The 25,642-nt window shown below is 36.6% G+C and overlaps 1 protein-coding gene across 7 annotated transcripts in view; it reads right to left on the reverse strand.

The window, feature by feature from the left end:
* THSD7A (thrombospondin type 1 domain containing 7A) overlaps positions 1–25,642 on the reverse strand; it is a 323,850-nt gene that overhangs the window by 230,657 nt on the left and 67,551 nt on the right. For all 7 annotated transcript variants that reach the window (XR_015740118.1, XR_015740117.1, XR_015740116.1 and 4 more), the window contains exon 3: positions 19,003–19,550. Coding sequence is in view for 4 of the 7 variants with exons in the window: in XM_026706331.2 (XP_026562116.1) it covers positions 19,003–19,159 (157 nt within the window). In the remaining 3 variants the exon portion in view is untranslated. The remainder of the gene's footprint in view (positions 1–19,002; positions 19,551–25,642) is intronic.

A 25,642-nucleotide genomic window follows, 5' to 3' on the forward strand; every position in this document is an offset into this window, starting at 1 on the left:
AATGCCCAACAGAAATATTTCCGGTTTTAGATCTATATGTTCCTTTATCATTTTTTTTCTATCCAGGTATTTTTGTCCAATATTTTTTTGATTTTGGACATGTCCACCATATGTGGTAGTACAAACCCGGGATCTGGTTTCATTTCCAAACTTGGCAGACATATCTTTAAACATCCTGGCTAATCTTGCTGCAGGGAAGTGCCATCTATAAAACATTTTGTATAAATTTTCTTTATATGCAGTGGACATTGTTAATTTATAATTTCTGTCCCACAATGTTTGCCATTTATCCAATTCTATAGAGTGCCTAAAGTTTTTGGCCCATGTTATCATGGTTTCTTCTACTTGCTCTTCTTCCAATTATTTACTCAATAAATAATTATATAACTTTTAATTAGTTTCTCCTCTGGTCCTGTTAAAATTTAATCCAGTTCTATTGGTTCTTTATGAAAACCATATATTTTAGCATCTTTTTAATATCTAGATTGTATTTGTACATATAGCCACCATGTTAAGTCTATCCCTTGTCTATTCAATTCCTGCTTGTTTTTCAATTTCCACTTTTCATTCAAAATATCCTTATATCTAACTATATTTCCCATATCTATCACATTTGGGTATGTCAGTGGCTCCATCATGGAGAACCAGACTGATATTTTGTTTCTCCTTGATTTTTGCCCATATTGAAAACAAAGTGTTTCAAATAAAATGTCCATGAAAATATTTGTGTTTTATTGTTCCCATACCATAGGAAGGTATGCCACCCCAGTGGCAAACCATGTCCCTCTGAAGTTCATAGTCATCTATGTCTCAGAGTTATCCATTCTTTTAACCAAGAAGAGCAGCTGCCTGGTAGTATAATTCCCAGTTTGGCAACGCAAAGTCTCCTCTATTAGTAGAGTCTTGTAGTAATTTCAGACTTATTCTTGCCTTTCTACCTTGTCAAATAAATTTTGATACTATTCTATTTAATTCCTCGAAGTATTTCTTTTCCAGCTTTTTGGGGAATTGTTTGGAATAAGTATAACAGCCTCCATAAGATATTCATTTTGATGGTGGCTATTCTTCCTAACAATCCAGTTTAATTTGCTGTATTAATTTTAAAGAATTATCTTCTTTTATGGTTATACTGAAAGGTAATTTCTAAGTATTTTACTTTTTTTACTGTCTGAATGTCTATCTTTTCCATTAAACCTTTTTTCAGTTTGTCAGTAAGGTTTTTGATTAAAATTTTAGTTTTCTTTTTATTTTCAATCATGCCACATTAATCTATTCTTCTTTATTAATTTGGGTCCCATTTCTTGCAGGTTCTCTATAATAAAAACCAAATCATCTGCAAAAGCTTGTAACTTGTGTGTTTCTTTTTTTATCTCCATGTATTTTATGAATGGCCATGACTCGTTTAAATGAAGCTAATTCAAATCATGGTCATTATGAGCAGCCTTAAATATTTTACCAGGAAAACAGGAATGATCCTAATGCTTATTTCTGCCTTGCATGAACAAATTATCCAGCCTAAAGAATGGAAAGAGATCCATATAACTGTATTCTGTTTTTATAGAAGTTTATATTTATCTTGGTTTGAATTTAATTCTCCCCGTCCAAGAACTACTCAATACTAGAGTCATTTTACAGCACACTTTAAAATATAGGGAGGAAATCTAATTAACATTTGGATAATTAAAACATTACATTCTGCATACAAGAACGAAATATATATCTTTAAAAAGAAAAAGAGAATTTTTCATTGAACTAATAGAATTTAACGATCCTTTTTAATTATCAACTTTTCACTTATTCTAAATAATGCACCTAGGTGTTAATGTCGGATCACAGGTGATGTCTTTCAAAGCCAATGCAACTAATTCGCACCAGGTCCAATTACTTATTTTTATTTTCACCTTTCAAAACAAATTACACAAAAGGAACTCATGTACTTCATTTCCAAAATGATACATGAATAAGAAAATCAAGTCCCATTTCTCAGTTTTGCTCCCATAAACTGGGGTGATTCCAATCCGGCAAAGGCATTTCCATTACCATATAAACCACATTAATAGCACATACAGCACTGTACAGAAAGAGGAAGGATTATACACAGATGGTTTCCACCCAAGAGAAATTGAAAACAGTAAATCTTCAAAACTCACAGAAGCCAGAGAAAAATAGCAAAAGAAGTGAAATGTGCCCAATCATTGCTTCCCATAACAACCTAACTAAGAACTAGCCAAAGGACCCGATCAATTTGGGGGGAAAAATAAGCCACAGAGTACAAAATTATATAATAAATAAAGCTATCTAGATCAAGCTATCCAGAAAGTACACTAAGATTTTGTGTTTAAAAAAATTATCTAAAAGCTCACCCCAGTATTTTTTTGTTTTTAATTTTCCAGTTAAAATGGACATTATAGGGTTTTTTTTTATTATTTCCATAGTACCATTTATACATTGGTGACCTGAATTTCAAAAAGGCCTTTGTTTTTTTCAAATGAATGTTAAGATTCTAAATAATATGAAAAAGATATGCTAAAGAAATTCAGTTGAAACTGTACAATTTATCTTATATCATATTTCCCAGTAATGGTAAAGCAGGCTTTTTTCCCTGATAAATACAATGAGAAAGCATAGGTAACTAGATAAATAAGCATAGGTAAATCAATAATATTCCATGGATTGTAAGTCACTGTGACAGCCTCTTTGACACATGTTAGGATTTAGATGTTTCATTGAAATATTTAAAAGTTCTAAATAGAAAGAATTCCAGGAATTCTTTAAGCACATTGTTATAAATAGAGGTAGTCTTCAATTTACAACCACAATGGAACCCAACATTTGTGCTGCTAAGCGAAACGTTTGTTAAGTTAATTTTGCTTCATTTTATGACCTTTCTTGCCATAGATGTTAATCACTACATTTATTATGTTAGTAACTAGTTGTAAAGTGAATCTGACTTCACCACTGATTTTGCTTGTCAGAAGAATACAAAAGGGGATCACAAAACCCAGGATACTGCAATTGTCATAATTATGAGTCAGTTGCCAAGCATCCAAATTTTGATCATGTGATTTTGAGGCTGCTGCAACAATTATAAGTATGAAAAATAGTCATAAGTCATTGTAACTTTAAAGGTTCAAAGTTGTAAATTGAGGGCTACCTGAATACGACTCTAATTATTCTAAATATTTTGTATATAGTTCTAAAAATTCCCTATTTACCTGTTAGCACTATTAAATTTAGATTTCAATAACCTTACCTGAATTTGAGATTTGTCATCACAACATTGCTTTAAATACACATCTTCACTGGAAGTTTTGAAATACACAGCCAATCACTTTTTGTTTCTGTTGTGAATTTACACGGTAACACACCATTGTGCTCTATGCAGTAACTGAAAAAATTCCCATCTAAAAGATCGTAAATGATCTATTGCATTTCTATTCATTCTTCCACATGATTTATCTGCCAATATAAAAGCGGCATATCTCAAAATATATCAGTTTCAACTATATCCATTTCTGTTTGACATTTATGACTAGGTTTACAGATGATTTTTTTTTCAGCTAACTTAAAAGTGCTATAGAAATAATCTCAAGTAGGCCTGGCATTCGTGTTACAAGCAGGGAGAATGGGAGGATCTATTGAATTGCCTGTGGTAGAGAGGAAGATCAAATCTTGATTTGTCAGCTGCATAACATGGAGGTTCTTTCATTTCTGTCACAGTTCAGCTGCTTTAATCAGGTCAGCAAGTCATTTCAGTCATTTTGTTGAACTTCCAGGTCCAAAACTTGGATTGTGGTATTGCTGCACTGATGGCATCAAGCCACACTTTTTCTGAAAGAAATGGGTTTGTGTTCTTCTTTTAATCAGTACATGGTGTCAACAACAAGCAACTGCTATGGCAGCCTGGCATTAAACCTAAAGAATTGAGTGTTTTTTGTTATTGTTCAGGAACACCAACACAAAGTGATGCATTTGTTATTCCTGAGAGTATAAGGATATCTGACTTATTGTTGATTTACAACCTATTCTAAAACAGAAACCTGTTCAAAATCTGGTCCACCATTCAAAACTGGACAATCGATTTATTAGGAAGTTTGGGCAACAAGAGTTGTCAAACAATCCTAGCTTCTCACTGGATGTGCATTGGCAATGCAACAACAGAATTAAAGCATAACCTGTATTCTGCTGTTAAGGAAGGAGAAAAGACAAGAAGTGAAGTTTTATGGTATAGCTAGTTTACCGAATACCTTGTCAATAATGTTGCTCTGCACTCTCCAACAAGTCTGTTGTGGAAACCAGAAACCTGGTTTCAAAAGGAATGTGGCTTCTCTATTCCGAATGATGCTACTCAGCATGGCTCATATTCTGATGCCACTAAGTGGGGAAGCACTGGTTTTATACTATATGGACAAGAAGGAAGTTAGTTGTATTCCCTTCATTCTAATGAACCTTGTAAATATCTGGTAAGGGGAGAAATGTGGTTGATCTCTCTCTCTCCCTCCCTCCCTTCCTCCCGCCCTCCCCCCTCTCTATCTGTGTGTTTTCTATAACCAAATACCCTCATATAATTTGTGTCTGTTATCAGAAAAGCAGTAGAACATGTTTATTCATTTTCTATACATATCTCAATGATATTATTTGCCATTTCTTTCAAATAGGAAGCCAGATACAATCCATAGAAAGATTCCAAAAGAATCCCTTCCACTATTGATTTGTAGTACAAGGTCAACATTATAGATTAGATCAGCAGGAAAGACACTCATTGATTATCATTACATATGCCTATCAGTACATGCCAACTAAACTGTCAACATGCTTGTATAAAATGCAAACTTACATTTTTCAGCTTTAATATGGAAAGTGAACCCCGAAGGACATTATATGCTATTCTGAAGGACACTCCAAAACAGTTTTGTTCTTGTCTAATGCAAGACACACAGCGAACTGAACATCTGTGCATATTATATCACTATGTCTGATCTTATTCTTATCAATGTGCTATACCTGTTCATCATCTTTCTGAATGACAATCATGTTCCCAAATGTTGAATTAAGTATGGGGCATGGGAAGGGGTTGTAAATTACAAAAATACAGAAGATGTAAATTTGTAAAGGGGAATTTGGGTATATGTGACCCTTAAACAATTTCTCAGCTTAATTTCTGCATCAAGCAACAGTGTGGATAATTTCTCTGTAATTCTGTTTATGGTGATGGATGTGTGGAACTAGAGAAAAAATTCTTCTGTTTATGGTGATGGATGTATGGAACTAGAGAAAAAATTCTTCTGTTTATGGTGATGGATGTGTGGAACTAGAGAAAAAATTGAAAGAATTGAACAGTTCTAAATATTTCTTCCAACTTTAGTTCACTGTCAGCTGTTGACTTTCCTTATAAGTTAATCTTGGCGTTACATATTTAGCATGAAGTCTGATATTTGTAGACCAGTAACAGAAAACAATGTATCACTCCATTCCAACTGTGCCTCTTCAGATGTTGCTGAACTACAATATTTTGCCACTGGCCAAGCTGGCTGCATTTGCCAGAATTTATATTTTAGCATCATCTACAGTAGGGGTGTCAAACTCGCGGTGTCATAGCAGTGTCATGTGATGTATCACAACTTTTTCCCCCTTCAGTAAACCAGCACGTGATGCATCCAGCCCGCAGTTGGTGAGTTTGACAGCCCTGATCGAGAGCAAATTTCTCATTTCTTTTCTACCCTTCACTCAGCCTGTTGGATGAAAAACTCAGAGTTCCTATCTTCAACTTCTTAAAATAATTCCATCTTATCCTGGGATCAGGTCTCTGCGTACATTTTTTTTTTTTTTTGCTTTTGAATCCAAAGCACAAACCAGCACAATAATAACACTTTCTCAAACAGTAAACGATATCATCATATATGCGTGGGAAATCTATCCACTGGGAATTTAGTCTGTTCATGCAGCTAAAACTCCATTAACTTAGATCTAATGAATCTATTTCAATAAATCCAGCACCAGTAAATAAAGAACTGTGGAATCAACTTCTCATAAACCACCAGATTTAGCTGTGATTGTATGTAATGATTTCATTATTTTGAATGTGCAAAATGCACATTCAAAACACGTGGATGTTGAATGCTGCCAAAAATGCAGCATTCAACACCCACATGGACAGTAATCCTTGCTTTCAGACAAAGCTATGATCAAGATCCCACAGCTCTAACTCAAGATACTTGAGTTTCAGCATTCCTGGAGAACCCAATTATATGTATTGTTGGCTTTATTAATTGTAAACACATGGAAGTATAACAAAGGCAAGGGAGAAGAGGAGGTGTGGGAATCTGCCTGAACACAGAACTCAGTTAATTGAATTCAAATTCAACATGGACAAGGCATGAGAAGATGTGATGATACTTGAAAGCAAAGGAAAACACTGGTGGGCCTCTGTTCCATTCTACTCTGAAGCTGGTGATGATGATATTCTTCCTTTTCTTGAAAACCAACATTTACATTCAAGAATGTACATAGGATATGGTTTTCTTAAAGTCTACAGCATACAGCATACACTGTAAGTGATTACTGTAGAATACTGGATTTTTCATTAATGAAAGCCTCATATATCTAGTAAAATTTGCTACTTGTCTTACACAACTAGAAGTGCTTACTTTTATAGCTTTCATCTTGGTTCAGTGACAGCTTCTCCTGTTGGAGGGGCTATATGAGATAGTCTTCCTGAAGTATCTTTTTATTTGTGGATGATGGACAAGTTGAAAATATTGAACATGTCCGTCTCTTGGCATATTCTATAGGGGCATATGTACAACTGTTTGAAAAAGTCCTGCATGCTTTACGGTTTATGGTTTATGACATTTTTGGATAGGCCATTGATTTTATGATATTTTATGCTAAATGCTATGCAAATATTGTTATATTTAAATAAATATTGGTGGTTTTTAAGTGAAAAGCATAAGCTTTTTGCAATTTGCTGCTGTTTGGATGGGGATTGTGAATTTTCTTGCATGCTTACAATGCCTGCTTACAATGAGAATGAAAACAGATTAACTGATGCATACCCAGTGGCATACATGTTGCAATTACTAAGGCCGATGCTAATGTTTTGTTAACATTTTTATTGAAAAGGACCATTTAGATAACCAAACACGGTTACTAATATGAAATTGGCCAGCCCTTATTGCTTATAATTAGGCGGCATTGCTTCGGCATAGACTGTATAAGCCTTTCCATGTGATCTTTGGTGACAATGTGGTGCCAGGCTGCAATAATGGATTCAATCAGCTCCTGCTTGGTCTTTGGATGCTTCTTGTTTATTTCATAACCAATCTTGGCCCAAGTTCTCAACTGGGTTCAAATCCGGGCTCTGAGCTGGGCAATCCAGGAGTTGAACACCATGCTTTTTAATCCACTGCTGGATGGATTTGGCTCAATGACAAGGACCATTGTCATCCTGGAAGTAAAAGTCCTTCCCTACAAGTTGCTGAGCTGAAGGAAGCATGGTCTTTTCCAGGACTTCAACATACCATGATTCCCTGCATGTTTTGTATCTGACCAATATCAGAAGCAGCCCCAGATCATCATGTGCAATGGATGCTTCACAGATAGATTCAGGCAGTACGGCCTAAATTCTTCAGCTGGAAATCTTCTGACATACTTATTGCACTGATTTCCAGTCAAGTAGAAATCAGTCTCATCACTAAAGATGACCTTGGCCCACTGTTCGTTGGTCTACTTGGCACACTTCTTGACCCACGCATGTCGACGAGAGCGGTGAGCCTCTGTGAGCAAAGGTTTACTTCGAACCCTGCAGCCTTTGAGCCCTCTGGCAAGCAGTCTGTGATGCACTATGCCTGTGCATGCTTTTACATCACATGTTTCACCCCAAATTCTTGTAATCTGAGGTGAGGTGAGCTTCCTATCAGCCATCAAAATGCATTGCAGAGACCGATCTTGCCATTTTGACAACTTTCTTGGTCTTCCAGAGTAGAGCTTGTCATCAACTGAACCAGTTATTCGGTATTTTTCAACTACTCTGCTCACTATGATGCAATGGCATTTCACTCTCTTGGCTATTTCTGTACAGGAGTAACCCTCTTCATAAAGCACAATGATGCGATGCCACTGCTCAGTACTGGTGAAAGCAAAGGCCTTCATCCTTGCCTGCAGCCAGAGCTAAATTAAATTTCTTGATGCTTTTCATGCCTATTTATAATCAGAGAGTATGACAACATTGATTAGCTCATAGATTTAGCCCCTGTGCATTTTGATTGGTCAGCCAAAGCTCGCTGCTGATTGGCTACTTTCGATCCTAACATTCTCGAAAATGCAAGTTGTGTTTTTGTTTTAGTACATAAACTCACTCAAAACCTTAAAAAGACTTTGGTTGTATTAATAAAAATTATGCATCTCAATCCAACTACAGAAATTTTCATCAAAGTAATAATTTTGCATGGTTTCTATGAGTGAAAAGTTGATTAAACACGTAAATACAGCTTAAAACTGAAAGCATGCAGGACTTTTTCACACTTTAAATAAAATAAAATATATTTATTCATCCTTTACTCTCTAAAATGTACATATCAGTTATATATTTCTATTATATATATATAATTTGCAACAATGATCCTGCCATAAACTACAATGTGATAAAAGTTATGTGTAGCAGTGTGTAAAATTCAATGGAACTGATGGATAGGAAATACTAATCTGGTTTGACACAACCTATTATTGTATTTTGGCTTCAATTCTTTTATATATAGTTTAATCATTTATAATGTAGCTTGCTTTTTAGTTTTATAGAAGGCATAGAATGTCACCTTTGTAACATTTTATTACAGTGTATAGCATTTAGAGTTACTTTAAATATTGTGTGAGAGATCTTATAGTTTAAAATTATACTTATAGTTTCCATGTTATTATGTTACCATTAAACTTTGTAATGATTATCTACATGGTTTATAGATATTGATTACTTTAAAGCTGTAGTTTATTAATTTAGCAGCCAATTTTGTATTTTTTAGGCTTTATGGTGAGCAAATAAAGGAATTGACTGACTGATTGATTAGTTGGAACTTCACAGAGTAACAAATCTGCTGTGCACAAAAACAATATCTTTCCTTTTAAAACATCACAATCATATTATATAGCAATCCACCTTGGTATGTTTATAAATGGCAGGTTTAGATTTTACAAACTAATCACTTAGATACTGTCTGGCTTCTCAATATCAACAATTGCTTTCATTCCAAAAATTTTCCATCATTCTAAAATGCCACCATCTCTTTTTTTCTGAAACTCAAGTTGCATCAAGTTATTTAAGCTCTCTGATTTTTCCAATATCTATTGATTCTGTAATTCAGCTGCTTCAGCCCAACATCATTTGGCTGATGTTTTATGGAAATATCACTGCGATAACAGACAATTTACTCAAGAAAGATAATGAAGGGGCAACTATTTTGATGTGTCATTTCCCTGGAACATGTCATTCAGAGTCATGCCTGGAGGATGAACTAAACTGCATCCATTAAAAACATTTTTTAATTCCATGAAATTATAATATTAATTCCATTGAGAAAACTGAGGCAGAATACTAAACAAAACTGCCAGTTAGTAGCATTTAATTCTTGGTAAAGAAGAACTAGCTTATTTGGGGGAAAGGAAAGTTGATACAAATTTGTGACAGAGACATATGTACACTCTGATGAATTTTGAAAGCAAGGATTTCTTTTTCATTCTAAAACAGTATTTTCTAAATTTCTGAAATTATGTTCTGGCTTCTCTACCAAGTTGTCAAATGTGATCTTTTTACTTTTTTTTGTATAAAATAACATCCAGCCTACAGAAAAAACCCTAACAAAATCAGAAAGTTCTAATGAAATATTTTGGTTGATTCTAGGAAAGGTTTTATATCCTGTTAACATTTTCCTTCATTTCATTCAAATAACTAATCCATATTTTCTTTCTAAAGAAATTCATCCATTTTAAATCTTTATTATTTTTTCCATGTCTTCTTCATTGCAAAATGATAAATTATCTGTGACATTTTTAAGTAATAAAACTGACTCTCCAGGGAAACTTAATCAAATAATGGGAACAACCTTTTTCCCCATAAACCTCAATTAGATGGTACCAAGGACAGTATTAGGTGGCTATATTTTGAAGAAATAGACTGGAATGGCATAGTGCATTTGGTAGCTTTTATTTATTATCACTTTCTATGCTAAAACTATTTTCTCTCAGTTTTATTCAGCTGTGTCCCTGGTTGTCTGAGCAAAATTGCAAAAAAAAAAATATTTGAAAAAATGGAGAATATGCTATCTTTATTAAATCTCACCTTTCTGGTGCTCAAGTTTATATTTAAGTCAGATATGAAACTACAAAATCAATATGTATAGATGATTGGTTTTGTATAAGCTTAGAATTTGGCTTGGATAGTACATGACACCCACAAGAATAGTAAGACTACAGGTTGTGTTGAGATGGAAAAAAACAGAAATGCAATGGCAAACCATGGTTGTACCTTTGTCCACAAGAACTGCATGATTGTGTCCCTTAATGGTTCTGCAACAATTTAGATAAGATCCTGAATTACACAATTGCACATAGGAAAAGTCATTAATAGTTTAAAATGTTGGACAGTGGTATTAGGGAATTCAAAGCAGTTTTTTGGAAATGAATCCAAAAATGTTGCATATGATTCAGAGATCTCCTCTTTGGTAAGAGAAGTCAAAATCATGTTCATGAACAGCACAATGGAAGCTCTACTTGGTTTTGATATGTAAATCAGACAGACCTTCATTTGCATTGTTGTGGTTTCCATCTTTAAAAAAAAAAAAATCACATCCTTTGGACAACCCCAACATCTCTGGGTGTCCATATGGTTATCAAAGTTCAACTGGGGGGAGGGGACAGTATAGTTCACTGCATGTGGCCAATGGAGATAAATTATATATTTGAAAAGAAAATAGCACTATGATACAGAAGGGGGATTTTTATTTTCACTCTCCCCTCTCTCCTTTTATTTCTTGTGTTTCTCAAATATGCAGAAAGGACAATGATGATTTGCCTAGGCTAGTGGGATTTAAGATGATGAACCAAAAAAATGACACAGGGTCAACCATCAGATTTCAGAGATATCAAGCAAGAGAAACGGAATTTCCCCAGACCTATCCTATGTCAGTCCATTCATCCATCAGTGCCTTTTTATTATTTGTGGTGGTGACAGTATGAACAATAATGACACTCTTTTTTTCTCCTCTGCCTCCCTCGTGAGCAAGCTGCTGCCTTCCCATTCAGTTATGTCAAGAAAAGTGGTTTATCAGTATAGGCTGCAGCTGTCTACCACCTTTAATTAGATTATTTCCCCTAGGTGAGTATGGCAGTAAACTGAACCAATCCTACACTGCCCTTAGGGCTGTTCTCTGCTTCAGGGCCTTCATTAGCTCTGTAATCCCAAAGGAAGTGCCTGACTGGCTGAGCTCTCTGCTACTCTTAGATTCCAGGGACTTCTTAGCATTGCAATGTGGACAGGATTCATCTGCATAGCATTTTTCCAGACCAGGTATCCTGGCATTTTGCCATTGGTATGTCATCCATCTGAAGGGCATATATGGAGATCCCTGTGGTTTAAGATAAAGAGTACTCTATAGTAAAGTGGGGTAAACACGTATATGTTTAGGATGAGTCTTTTCAATAAAGGGGCAAGAGAAAATGAATGAAGGCATGGGGGTGACTAGATGATAGAAAAACACACAAAAAAATCAATCAGCTTGTCCATAACAAAAAGGACTGGCAAATAGGCACAAAAGGTTTTTTAACTTTTCAAGAACTTTTCTGTCCAGCATTTACAAAAAGGATATAGGAGCAAAGTATTTTTATGGATCCACATGAGAATAGAGGGGAAAGATCTTCTTCCAATCCATTTATGTCTAAATGGTAATTCCTAAGAATTATGGTGCATGATACAAGAATAAAAAATAGACACAAAACTATAGATTCTCCACTATTACTATAATTGCTTGTGGATTAATACACATTCAGCATTAAATTCTGAAATGGAAGATATCTAATAAAAGTTCCTGCAACAGTAATTGTACACCTTTATGTACTTGTTATATAAGTTACAATTAAAATATTCATAGTAATAGCAAAAAAATGGATAAAGTTTACATTTGTTAAAGGATTTGTTGCCATTGTCATGTATTCAACAACTTATTAGTGGATAACTGGTTGTCTATAATCTTATACTCCAGAAGATGAATGTTCTTTAAATATTGAAGCCATGTGCATCAAATTAATTTGTATGAGTCTTTTAACAACAAATCAGTACCTCCCTTCTGACAGCATGCTAAACAGGTGAGAAAGATTCCCATGAATTTATATACACACATTCCCCAATAACGTGTCAAATTTACATTGATAAATGTGTGTAAAACACACAGAGGGGTCCAGCATGGTCTGATACTGATCTAAAGATAATGCACAGCATATTAAAATGGTCAGCTCAACAACAGCTGCTGTTTTCAATAAGCTCACAGCTGGGCCCTCCCCATCTCCCCGAAAACAGTGCCTCCACCATGCCAGACACATGCCTCATCCTTTGTTCCAATTGTCTACTGTTGAAGTTAAATATCATTCGCTGATAATCAGCACCTCTCCCCACACAGCTTGTTTGCAAACCTTCTCATTTTCAACTCCTTGTTGCTCAAGTTAAAGAACAGTGAATGTACAGTAAGTCCTATCACTGTCATCATCAGCAACCCCAAGAGATTTCTCAACAAATTTTATTGTAATGTAATTTTGAAATTTAGATATATAGCATCTGACTCCTCTTATTACATCCAGATTTATGAAAATAATTCAGGGGAACCCCAAAAATATTTAATCTTTCTGTGATTTTTAAATGTGGTTCTTGAAATTACCCTAGATTACTGTTCCATTTATTTTATTGTGTGTGTGTGTGTGCGCACACACACACACATACACACACATATACAGGTTCACTATTGCAGAATTTAAGGATAAATCAAGATCAGTAATTGTTAACGTTTAGAATTATGATATCAAATCATCACAATTTCACCTTGCAATATAGCTTTGCATTGTCTCCTGATTCTATAGTATACTTATCCAACTATCCTTCCATGTGAGATAAACTAGATTATCAAAGCATCAAATTTAGCTGTGGTGATAAGCAGTATCCACTATGCTCAATGCAACATGCCCTCCCTCAAATTAATTATGTAATTAAGAGTCGATTTAGATTTGTCAGTATCCTCAGTGAAGGTCCACACCATCTTCAGTAATGCTGACCTCCATAACTATAGTACTTCTTCCTTATCCAGTCATGTAATGATATTTGACTCATTATGAGCTGAGCTCATTTTCTGAAGTATTTATTGGCTAATTAATCCCAATGACACATCCTAAAAGTTGATGCCAAGTCAGCAACTGGATGTATAATTGTAGTGCCATGAATGTCTATCTTCTATACTGTATACAATCTATTCTGTATTCTTTAAGCAGTGATAAGAGGCAGATGTACAGAATACATCCAAAATCTGGGACCCATGATTCCAAAGGGAATTAAATTTAGGGAAGCTGTGAATACTTCAGTTCTGCTAGGCTATTACTGCAATCATATGATGCTCCTTTTGAACATTCTGTGATAGTTTCAATGGGAAGAGAAGGGAAAGGAAGAGCACTTTTACTTTTCAAGGACACATGGAATGCTAAACTTGAAAGTCCTCTAGATTCCAGAGCCCTGGAATGCTGCTGAATGTTCCAGTTCCAATAGCAGTACTACTAAGAGTGCTATGCCTTTACTAGGTCTTCTCAGCAGCTCTAAGGGTAAGCGTTCATTTCCAATACAACAGCGCCTAACAGTAGCATCCAGTCATGGAACAATACACTTTGTGGTCTGAGTATGGACATTTCTCCCAATTTATCAAACCACTTTCTTGTTTTGTCAGCTCTGCCTGGTTCGCCTGGCACCTCACAGGCATCTTGCCATCAAAGGTTAGAAGGAAGGGGGGAGGATGAAAGGGCAATAAAGCTGTGTGTGTGTGTACATGATGGGAAATCAGGAGGGGGGATGATGTGATACAAACCCGAGCAGCCAGATCTAGTTTGTGCCAGAATCCCAAGGCCAGGTACCCTTAGAAAATATGCAGATTATCCCCAAACATCTCAGCGTTCTCAAAACATTCCCACTCCAGCTGGCAGGAAATGTACTGGTCTTTGGGGGAGGGATGGGCTGTCAGCAACCCTTTTTGTGTCTTTTGAACATAGGAAAAACTCAGAGGTAGTCTGACTTTACTGCAACCAACACCTTTAGAAAAATAACCCTTTGCTTTAATTGAATGGAGTCGAGGGTCTTTCTTTCTTAATGGATGAGATTGGGGCAGATCTGACATATTTTTAGAATCAAATTAAGAAACACTTTCATTTCCAAACTTTATTTTGACATGCTAAACCCCTTTAGCTACAACTCAGGCTTGAGTTGCTGAATGATGCAAACATATGAAATGAGGAGCATAAAACAGCCACATAGGCATAAGTTACTCTGATTTTTTTTTACCATTTAATATAGCATTTTGTTAGATCACGGATAAGCAGTAAGTTTTCTTGGAGGTACAATCTTCTCTCCCAAAAGCTGGACAGCCCTGGCATATTTCTGATGGCTTAGTGATGTCATCAGACTGGAGGGCATTGTTTTGGGAGTTTGGGGAGGGGATTGGATTTGTCATGGGTGGGAATAGAAGACAAAGATCTCACTGAGCCTTTTTCACTGAAATCAGCCCAAACAATTCCAAATCATGTTTTTCCCCCATTGGTGGGGAGATTTTGAGGATGGAAAAGAAAAGCCCATCACTCCTTTCCCACCCTTATTTTTTTATAAAGGTCCATGAAGCTAGGAGTTACCAGTCCCTAAACTGGCTGAACAACTGCTGTTTGTATTTGCAATATCTAATTCATAACCCAACTATATAACTTGTAACACATTACAGAAAATGCTCTCATGCATACTTATCAAAACAAACATTGAACATATGAATATATTAACATAAAAGATCAGTACACAGGTGGAAGGCCAAAATCAGTCAAGGTATTTAGTCTTAGACTTTCATCATACGATGAGCATCTTTTACATTCTATAACATGCATCATCACCTAAAATGAGGATAATTTCTAGTCTAATAATAATTCTTCACTGTGCTTCAGTTAAAAGCATGAGCATTCAATTTTCTGAAGAAGAAGAGCTGACCTATAAGAGAGGCTAAAGTAATGTCCAAAGCTTGCAAGAACACTAAATTTGATTTTTTTAAAAAGATAAGTGTAATATAAATTAATATGATTATTTCTCATAAGCTTATTAATCTTTTCCCTATATTTAAAATTTTTGGTGGCCTCAAATTGTGGGCTTCTGCTTAGAGTGAGATATTGGTTCAACGAGGTTTTTTATTTTGGAAGCTTAATACAAGGAAGTGCATGGTTGAACTTAATGAAGTCAGATTTATATCATGTTCTTGATTATTTTTTTAGCATGTTGCTACAAAAGACCATCTTTAAGTTATAAATCAAGGGAAGGTGTTGAATATTCACATGGTTGACATAGATGTACTTTATATATAATGCAATGTGGATAAAATACTTCAAGCAGGAGAAAGTTTTGCACTTTTTTCCATTCCACATTTGGCAAGAGTTACAGGCAATCCTAAACTTATTACCACAATCTGGGGACAAGGTTATTGTTATGAATTGGTGTGATTATAAAGTGAGACATTGTGTGACCATGATGACAATCTCAGCACTGCCTGTTGCAGTCAATACTTGAGAATTGCAGGTCATTAAGAAAGCACCCAAGCCAATCCAAGCTATTCCAAGTTTAGCCCCTCCCAGCCTAAGCCTCAGTAAAGGAAAGAATGGCCTCCAACTTCTCCCATTCATTTATCACCCTATCATTGCCCTTTTGCTGTCTTGTACCTTACCTTGTGAGGCAGAAAGCAGTCATAGAAGTGTGCAGATCTGGAGCTGCTTGCCAGGCCCCTGGAAAGCCTCAGTCATCCCAAGCCCACCCAGTAGTCCCTAGTAGCATTTATTCACCTAGTTATCTTCTTTCCCAGTTAACCACACCAACTTTTTGCCTTTTGGGCCAGTGGCGGGATTCAAATAATTTAACGATCAGTTCTCTTCCCTAATGATTTCTTCCAGCAACCAGTTCACTAAACTGCTCAGAAACTTAACAAATGGTTCTCCCAAAGTGATACAAACTGGCTAAATCCCACCACTGTTTTGGGCCCATCCACCAGGGCTGAAGTAGAAGTGCCTCAGAAGTGCTTTTTGGATCCCGCCTGAAGCAGAATCCTTTGACCCATCTCCTATTTTTTTTATATCTGGCTCACTGATGCTTCAGAATGCTACACCATCTTGTAAAGCTGCACTATCTTTACAAAAGTTTTCCAAAGGCAACACAGCATTCTGAAAGCTCAGGGAACTATGTGTAGGAAACATGCTATAAAAGCTGGGTCCAAGAGAGCAAGACAAAGAAGTGCTTCTCCTTTGGCCTGTGGTGGTTGGGTGCAAAAAATAAAAGACTGGTTGAAGGAATTGGGAGAGAAGGCAGACGAGGGAATGAATAATTGCTGGCACTTCCTGGGGCTTTGTGGGTATGCTGCCTGGCAGGCTGGAGAGCTATGTGTAGGAAGCCAGAGAAGTTGGAGTATTCAGAGTAGGATGGTGACCTCAGGTCCAAAAAAGAAACAGCAAAGGTAGTGAGGCACTTTTGTTTCAGCCCAATAGCTGGGCACAGAAAGCAAAAAAATTGATGTGGGAATTGGAGAGAAGGCAACTGGACAAACAAATGCTTGTGAGATGGGTGATGGCAACTGAGGCTTCCCAAGTGTTGTGAGCAGATCTAGAGTCATACAATTCTTGGGCTGCTTGTCATCCCACAAGGTAGGGTATGGGGCACCCTAAACACCATAGATGGAAGGAAGATAGATAGGGTGCTCCTGTTGTCATAAGTATGGGTGGGCAGCTAAATGGTCAAATTTTAATCACATGTCTATGAAGATACTGCAATAGCCATAACTTCAGGCACAGATTTTAAGTCCCTTTTTTTCCAGCACCATCATAACTTTGAACAATGAACAAATAGGTATACATAGAGGGCTACCTAGATAGATGGTCAGTGTCCAGATATGAATGTAGGCTTTGGTGCTTCATTTTCAATAAAATCCCAAATATCAATCTTCTAGCAGTTGACAGTGAATGATTCAGATTGAATAATCAGAACATGAAAATGCATACAAGGAAGATTTTACAAAAACCCACAGTGGGGAGCAGGGAACAGTAAGGAAATAATTCCTCCTTCCTATAATTTACAAAAGTTGTACAGAACAGAAATAGGGATTTATAGTTGAAATATTCATTACTTTCTATCTACAAATGTTTCCTTGCTCTCTAATGAAGTAAAATATATATTGCAAAATACTTGACGTATTCCATGACATATTGCAATATGGATAACAATTACCACTGGAATAAACTTAACTGCACTATCAATATTTGTCAATTTATTGTATTTAATATCAGCTACTGAATTTAATAGTGAAAAAAAATTGCAAGGAAAGGAAAACATTTATTCAACAGAATGGTTGTGGTGCAGACAAAGAATCAATACTTCTTTAAAATTCACAGGTGTTAAGACATATGACTTTGGAACTCTACAAAAGTAGAGCTATATACACGATGAAGTGTTAACCTGTGATGCCTGACTTTGATGGACAGTAGACATTCTCTTGGATTGATCAATAATGTAATAAATGAAAATAATGTAAGGTCCCTTTTAAATTTGTACTGTGGTCACTAGACCATTGATCTTTCAAAATACAGACTCCTCTCCAAAAAAAAAAAAAAAAAATAGGACAGATTTCCACCCACCCCTTTTCAAATTTCTTACTGGGAAAGCCTGACTTCCATTGAAGCAGAATCATCTTCATTCTCTTCTTTGAACAGCTGGATAGATGAAACTATTAAACTGCAAGGTATTGTTATAACTGTATATTTAACTGTCTCTTTGTCCCTCAAACAGCAAGACGCACACATACTGTACACATTTCTGCACTTTGTATCATTTCAAATAGCATAGCTCTATTGCAAATAAGTTCTTCCAAATGCAAGGTTTTTCTTCTCAGTAATCAGGCAAAGGATTGAAATTGCAATATATGACTATTTTTGCTACTGCTGCTAAATTTCAAGAACAGATCTTTTCAAAAAGTACAATTATCTTTCAGTTTACTTTGTTTTGTTTCACACTGTAGGAGACAGTAGCTGATTTTTTTTGCAAGTCTTCTATCTTTTGAATGTTAAGGTCTGCACTCAGCTGGTGTGTTTTGACACACAAAGTAGTTTATACAATTTTAAGAAACACATCATTTGCTGCCATTTAAAAGCTTATACATTCATGCAGCAGATTCATATTTTTAAAAAAGCATTGATTTTTTATTAAAAAGTTGAGAATTAGAAAAGAGTTCACTGTCTAAAATCAGACACATTATTACTCCAGAAAAATCATCTGCCTGGTTTGATATTAAATCCACTTAGCTTATTTTTGTCATGAACATTTTTCAATTATGAAATATGGGCAGCTTTAGGGATTATTTCTTTCAATCCATCATCAGTTTCTGCACATGCCATATCCCATCCCACCCACCTAACTTTAAAGACTCCACAACTCCTAAAACACAAATACTTCAAACCACATCTCAAATGCATGCAATTTTTTGTGGTGTTTTCGGGACATTCTTACGGTGCCCACAATTGTTGGCTGTGATCCCATTTTCCCCTTGCTTCTCAAGCATTCCGCGGTCCCTCTCTTTCTATAAGATTATAGAAACAACGGACCTTTAAGCAGCCTGTTATCCTGCCAGGAGACATGCATAAGCTGATACCCCCAGGAATAACCCAAAGGACAGTGCACACACACTTCCGCAATTCACTTACCTGTCTTCCACAAATACACTGAAGTTTCCAATTCACTTTGTGCTGTAGTGACCCAGATTGCAAACCAGAGAAGTGCAAGGACCTCCAGGCACTTGCTTGGGTGAGCTGAGACCATCACACCACCAAGGAAAGCAATATACTGCTCTGCCATCTCCATGCCTGCCAGGAACCTGCTCACTCTTCAAACCAGCAGTACAATGGAGAACCCTTGCCTGAAGGGTTTCTCCCACCCGCCCCTCTGGTCAGAATTTCTTCAGAAGGCAGGGAGACTGGAAATGGCTTTCCAGCTATTGTGCATTTCAGTTGGAAAGGAAGAAAACTGTTTAAGACTTGGGAACAATAGAGCTCTTGCTTGCTGCTGCTGCTGCTGCTGCCACCGCTGGAGCTGCAGCTGCTGGTCCTGTGGTTTTACTTCACTCTCCCCCATTCAGTGGTTACTAGCAGTTTCCATCAGCTGAGAGCGAGGGAGAGACAGCTGTCCACAGGGGGCTTCAGCTGACTGAGCAGGTTCTCTTGGTCTTTGAGGCCACAGCAGTCATTTACACCAGCTGGGGAGAGAGAAAGGGGATGTGGAGGGAAGGGGAGGGGAGAAGAGGAGAAAGGAGGGGGAGAACAAACACCAATAACCAAATGCTGCAATCACAAGGATCCAACTCTCTCTGGCGTGTCCCTCAGAAGAACAATCCATCACCAGTGTGCATTATTGAGCAAGTGTGAACAACTGATAAACCCCAGTGATTTCTCTCCTCTTTTAAAGCAAGTTGTCAGCAGATTAACTCACACTTAGTTCTATCCATATGAGCATAGTCAAAATGTAACAGCAAAGAGAAACATCCTTTAAAAAAAAGAGCCTGTGAAAACTGCTTGTGGATCATTTTGATCTCTGATGCCCAGTAAAGATTAATAGACCTACTTGGTCATGCAGCTCCTTTGATGTCTCTTTATTTTTGAGAAAGCAAATAAATACAGCCAATACCTGGAAAAAAAAAAGCCTACAACCTTATGCCCAATATTTTACAGTTGTGTTATACCTTCCCTTCTCATGTCGAATGCAGAGAAGGAATGGCTGAAATAATCTTGCTGATGGGGGAGGGGAGACAGTGGGAGGGGGGATTACAGGCATTTTAAGTCATCTTGTAAGAGTGTATCTTTGACAGGCAGCAGATCTAACATTATTACTTGTCAAAAGTGCTTTCCTGACAATGTGTGGGAGCGCATGTTAGATTCTCATCTCTGCTGCCAGCTTGAATAATTTATTTGTTCACAAAATATAAACCGCTAGTCAAGTCACACTGATTTTGAGGTGCAATCCCCATGGAAAGGCTGTTTGCAAAGCATAAAATTAAGGGGCACTGAAGATGCTCCTGATCTCAATAGAGAACACTGGGCTTGACAAAGAACACAAGATGGGGCAAAAAGACAGCAACGGTCGGACTTTATGTTAAGCAGAAGACATTATTTTAAATTCACCCCAATGAACTAGAACAAAAGGCAGGGCTGCCTGGTGTTCTGCAGAACCAGAAATGAAAAGACACAGAAGAAACAGAATAGCTCTGAGAAAAGCTATTGTAAGACTTTACAGGAAAAGAAAATCTATTGGAAAGGCCTTATTCTAAGAGCAGAGCAACCAAAGAGGTTTAAAAAATGAGGATACAATGGTTGAAAAAGACAAGCTTCAGCAAGTATCTCTTGGGAAAGCTGTCATTTTTCAGAAGCTTCATAGCCTCACTCATTTTCCCCGAGTGCTGGACTTAAAAACATCAGCGATCAAATAATTCCCAGATCTTCATCTGTTTAAATATTCTGACATCAGAGCAAATTAGCAATGTGAAAGCTGCAAATTTGTCTTTGTTTACTTTCTACTCTAGTCTGCCTCTAAGAGGGAATTAAAGGCTCAGGATGACCTGGTGCAGTGAGGCTGTGATTAAGAGAGGTAAGCAAGGGTAGATTACTGTTCCTCAGCTGTGGAAAAAAGCAGCAGCAGTCAGGAGATTATCAGACATACAGAAAATCTGAGTTCAACGAATGTATGGCATTCTAATGGAGGTCACAAAGGATCAGAGAGTATAATAGAGCTATCAGATATGGGCTGCAAAAATCCAGATGACTACCAGATGGCAACAGTTTCAGAACCTTCCAGTTGCTGCCATCTTGTGATTGTTTAGATTTCTGCAGCCTAGACATGGTAGCCCTAAGGTAAATCAAAGTAAGAAAGTATTATTTCATATCATGCTTGATCTTTTCACAGCCAGAAAACTTATCCCTCCCCACACTCAAGAAACCTTTTACATCCAGGAATTGATCAGCAAATACTCATTTGTGTACTCTTCTGGCATTGGGGCTATCTGAAATAATAAACTCACTAAATGAAAAGAACATTCTTTTGACTATTTAAATAGTTTCAACTTAAATAAAGACTCTTTTGTACTCACAAATCAAATTTCAACTCTGAAATTCATGAATGTGTAAAGCTGAGGCTTGCTCTGTGACTATTCTAGCCTTATGCCGCTTTGAATCAGAAAGAGCTCTTGAATGTGAAAGCAAAGATGTGTCTCAGCAGGGAACTTCAAATTAGAGGCCTGCTGTCAGCATTCAAGGACTTGTATGGGGTAGAGAAGCAGAGGTGGGAAAGATTTGAATAATCAAAGGCAATAGATAACCATTTTTAGCTCCATGCCGCCATGGCTCTGATCCAAAGGGATCAATTCCATAGAAGTTTGCATTTCTCTTTTCTTGAAAAAGCAACCCACCATACAGCTTCCAAAACTGGGGTAATCTTTCCAGTTCTGATGAAATCTGGGAAAGAGGAGAGGAAAGGGTGATTTATCAAGATGGGCACAGAGACATTTAAATAATCAAAGGGGTCCAGCCAGAATCAACCTTATGTAGCCACTTTGTTGGGATACAACACCTAGTCAACATGGCTGAAAGACTGGAGATCTATAGTCCAATACATAAAAAGCAAATTAGAAAAAAAGACAATTCTATTATTAAAAGAGCATTCATACCCTTAATGCTATTTTTTCTTAAAGAAAGAAATATAAGACATAATGCTTTGCCAAAAATACTGAGAGCTTTATTGAATGCACAAATATACAATGTCCAAACAGAAAAAGTCACAGAATTGATATAGATGTTCTGATAACCAGTCAAATAGAATGCAAATGATTTCCCTAATTTTATTCTTCTAAAACTCACAAAATCGCTAAACTAGAATAATACTTTTCAGTACATAAAGATAAATATTGGTTGTATTGCTGCTAATGTCTGAGTTGATTTACTCTACAGGTTAATTTTCTTAATAGGTGTTATTAGATAAAATGCATCATTTAAATAGGATTTTATGCAGGGGTGGGATTCTACCAGTTCGCACCTATTCTCTAGAACTGGTTGTTAACATTCTAAGCAGTTCAGAGAACTGCTTGTTAAAAGAAATTACTGGCCTAATCCTGTAAGGAAGGCAGGAAGGAAACATTCTGGTGTTGCTTACAGAAACTGCCTCTCCGTTAACCCTTATTACATTCTTGGCAGGACTAGACTTCCTGTCTCTGGAACTTCTCTGGAGTTTTTTTTTCCTCCTTTGCTGGTACTTTGCTTGTGGGGAGTGACCATTCAAAGTTACAATGGCACTGAAAAAAGTGACTTATGACCATTTTTCACACTTATGATTGTTGCAGCATCCCTGCAATCATGAGAGACCAGGCAAGGACATGCGTGCCTCAATGTGAGTGATATTGAGTTGGCCAAGCCCAGCCAATAACATGACCACCAAGCCATGCCCACCACCTAAGCCATGCCCATAGAACCGGTTGTTAAAAAAAATTGAATCCCACTCCTGATTTTATGCATTAATAAATCTATATTGACTAATAAAGGTAAGCAAAGGAAACGAAACAAAACCTGCTGCTTTTGCTACTGAGCTGAATGGGCATTATAAACACTCTTCTAGGCCCTATTCTATATCAAAAACTGTGGATCATATAGAATAAATCTATTAAATACTTCTTCTATCCAACATTCTTTGAGTTCTTAACATTGTAAAAAGTTGGCACCCCATATTGTTGTTGTCCCATACAATAGAAAAGTTCTAGCATTGTAGAACAACAGTCAGAAGGATGCATATTATATTGACTCCCATGCTGAAAAGAAACAGTAGTAACTATTCTTACTGCAATACCAGCAGTAGTAGTAATAGCAATAAAAGGAATATTTATACAAATTTAATCTTTTTCATCTCCCTATATTTATTGACTAGAACAATGCCATGATTGGCTGAAATGGGGCGAGAAAACATCCTTTAATCATTCCAAAGCTGATTAAACAATTGATCACAATAATTTGTATGATTCTTTACTGGCCCATAATCTTACTGATTTAAATCCCCCCCCCTTTTAAATTTTTCTCCTAGCTTAGAGTTTAAGTGTCACAAGATTCTATTGGTTTTGCTGCAACCACCATAACATGTTTACCCTGTTGAAAACATCCTCAATATATTTCTCCTGGAACTTCTACTCTTTAGCTACCTGCTTAAATAAGTGAGCAAAACTATTGCTTGTTCTGCTCTCCATGATAAATCAAGCATGCGAAATCAGTGTTCCAATGTACCATGCTTATGGAGAGAGTATATTGATCCTGTAAGTATCAAAACCCTTTATTTCTACTTTGTAATCTGATTGCAACCTATCTAGCACTCATTAGAAGTGAGACACAAAATGAGTGCTTTCTTATGTTCTCTGTTAATTATAGCTAGAATTGCTTCTTAAACTGATGAAAAGGTTTGCACTGGGAAGAAGGCGGAGCCTCCTCGCTGACAGACCGTAGATCACATCTCTCTGTGGCCATATATGGCCTGTGCTCTTTCATTGGAGAGCCCCGATCATTACGATTAGGGGCTGAAGCTGCATTGAAGGGGTAGTGGAGTAAAGGGAAGCTGCAAGCCAGGTTGAGGGGAGCTGCATCTCCTCTCCTGGGCTTGGTCTTTTTCCCCCCGAAGACAACTGCAGCGGTGGTTTAAAATGGCCACCCTGAAGAGGAGGACTCAGCTGGATTAAGATTTGTGCAAGAGGGAAGAAAGAGGTGGATACCATCTGAACTGGGACCATTGGGCGATGCAACTAAACAAAAGTACCCTGGGATTAAGGTAACATGGAATTTTTAAGAAAAGAAAAGTGAGCGGTGAAATTACAAAGGGACAGGAAAAAAAAAAGAAAATATTTCTGACAGCTAAGCGGGGCTTCAATAAGGGGGGAAAGGAATAAGCCGGAACTAAAGATTTAACTAAATTGGACTAAAATATTTTGGCAATAAACAGGCATAAAATAAAGCTGGACTTAAGATTGTCACAAAATAATAATAATAAAGTTTACAAATTGGAGACTGGACTGTGTTGGAATATTGAGGTTCGAAAAACCCTAAATAAAAAAATAGGGGGAAAAGGTGAAGACTTTGTATAATGGAGAGTGCCACTTTTTGCCAAAAACTTGAGCTCAAACAAAAGGGAAAGCACCCTGTTTCTGAATGAACTTGTGTGGATATAATATTAAAGAAATATTGAAACAAAGTAAGAATCTTAGAAAATGAAAGCAGAACTAGAATAAAGAAAAAAGCAAGGAAAAGACTGACTGTGGGATTGATTGATGTTTTTGGTATAGACCCTGGGCTGGAACAATTGAGGACTTTAGAAAATTGAAATAAGAAAGAAGGAAACTAAAAGTGGTTTTTCTGTGTTGACTTTAACGATCATAAAATACAAGAGTGTATAATTATGATATCTCTTTGGGAATTAAAAATGGAACTTAAAAATATGAGAGAATTACTACAGGAAAGAGGCGAATCACTTTTTTCTCTTTGGAAAAAAAGGAAATGGCGATTGAAGAACAAGAAGAAAGAGCTTCAGAGGAGGAGGAGTCGACTCAAGGAGAAGACATCTTAAACAGACAATTAACACAAAGAATGCTACAAAGAAGTGGGGAAAGAAGGAAGGATAAAAAGCTGAGATTTAAGAAGGCAATCAAAAGAGGGAATACCTGTGAAGTCAGGAAAGGCAGAAAGACCCAGCAGAAAAGGGGAAAGGAAGATATTAAGAAAGAGAGGGATATAAACTGGAATGAGAAAAGATATGGGGAAAAGAGGGGGAGGAGAAGCAGTAAGAAACGGACACATGAAATAAAGAAATACGGAAATAGTAAAATGTTGAAAAGAAATTGTTTTTTCAGAGATAATGGTTGATGAATTAAAAAGGGGATTCTGCAGGGTGACAAGGGGTAATAAGAATATTTGTGCAATTAAAAATATTTAGAAAATAGGGTAACATAGATATTGATAACTCTTATTAAAAATTAAGGGGGGAAAATATGCTGTGGAATCCAAATGAAAAGATGTAATGATTATTATTGTAACTTCTTAAAAATAATGGTTTATTGGAAATCAAGATGAGGGAATAAAGGTATATTTTAACCACTGAGGTGTCATACTCAAAGCAGTAAAAGGGGGGGAACCTATACTTGTTTTTTTTTCTTTAGTGTTAAAACTTGTATTAATTTGGAATTTATAAAAAGAATGTGTAATGGAAAGGGAATATGACAAACTAAAGAACCAACTAAATTAATAAGTCATGTAGACTATTTAAAAGCAAGGAGAG

The sequence above is a fragment of the Pseudonaja textilis genome, chromosome Z, assembly GCF_049901715.1.
Source record: "Pseudonaja textilis isolate UNSWEBS1 chromosome Z, rPseTex1.2, whole genome shotgun sequence".
NCBI classification, from domain to species: domain Eukaryota; kingdom Metazoa; phylum Chordata; class Lepidosauria; order Squamata; family Elapidae; genus Pseudonaja; species Pseudonaja textilis.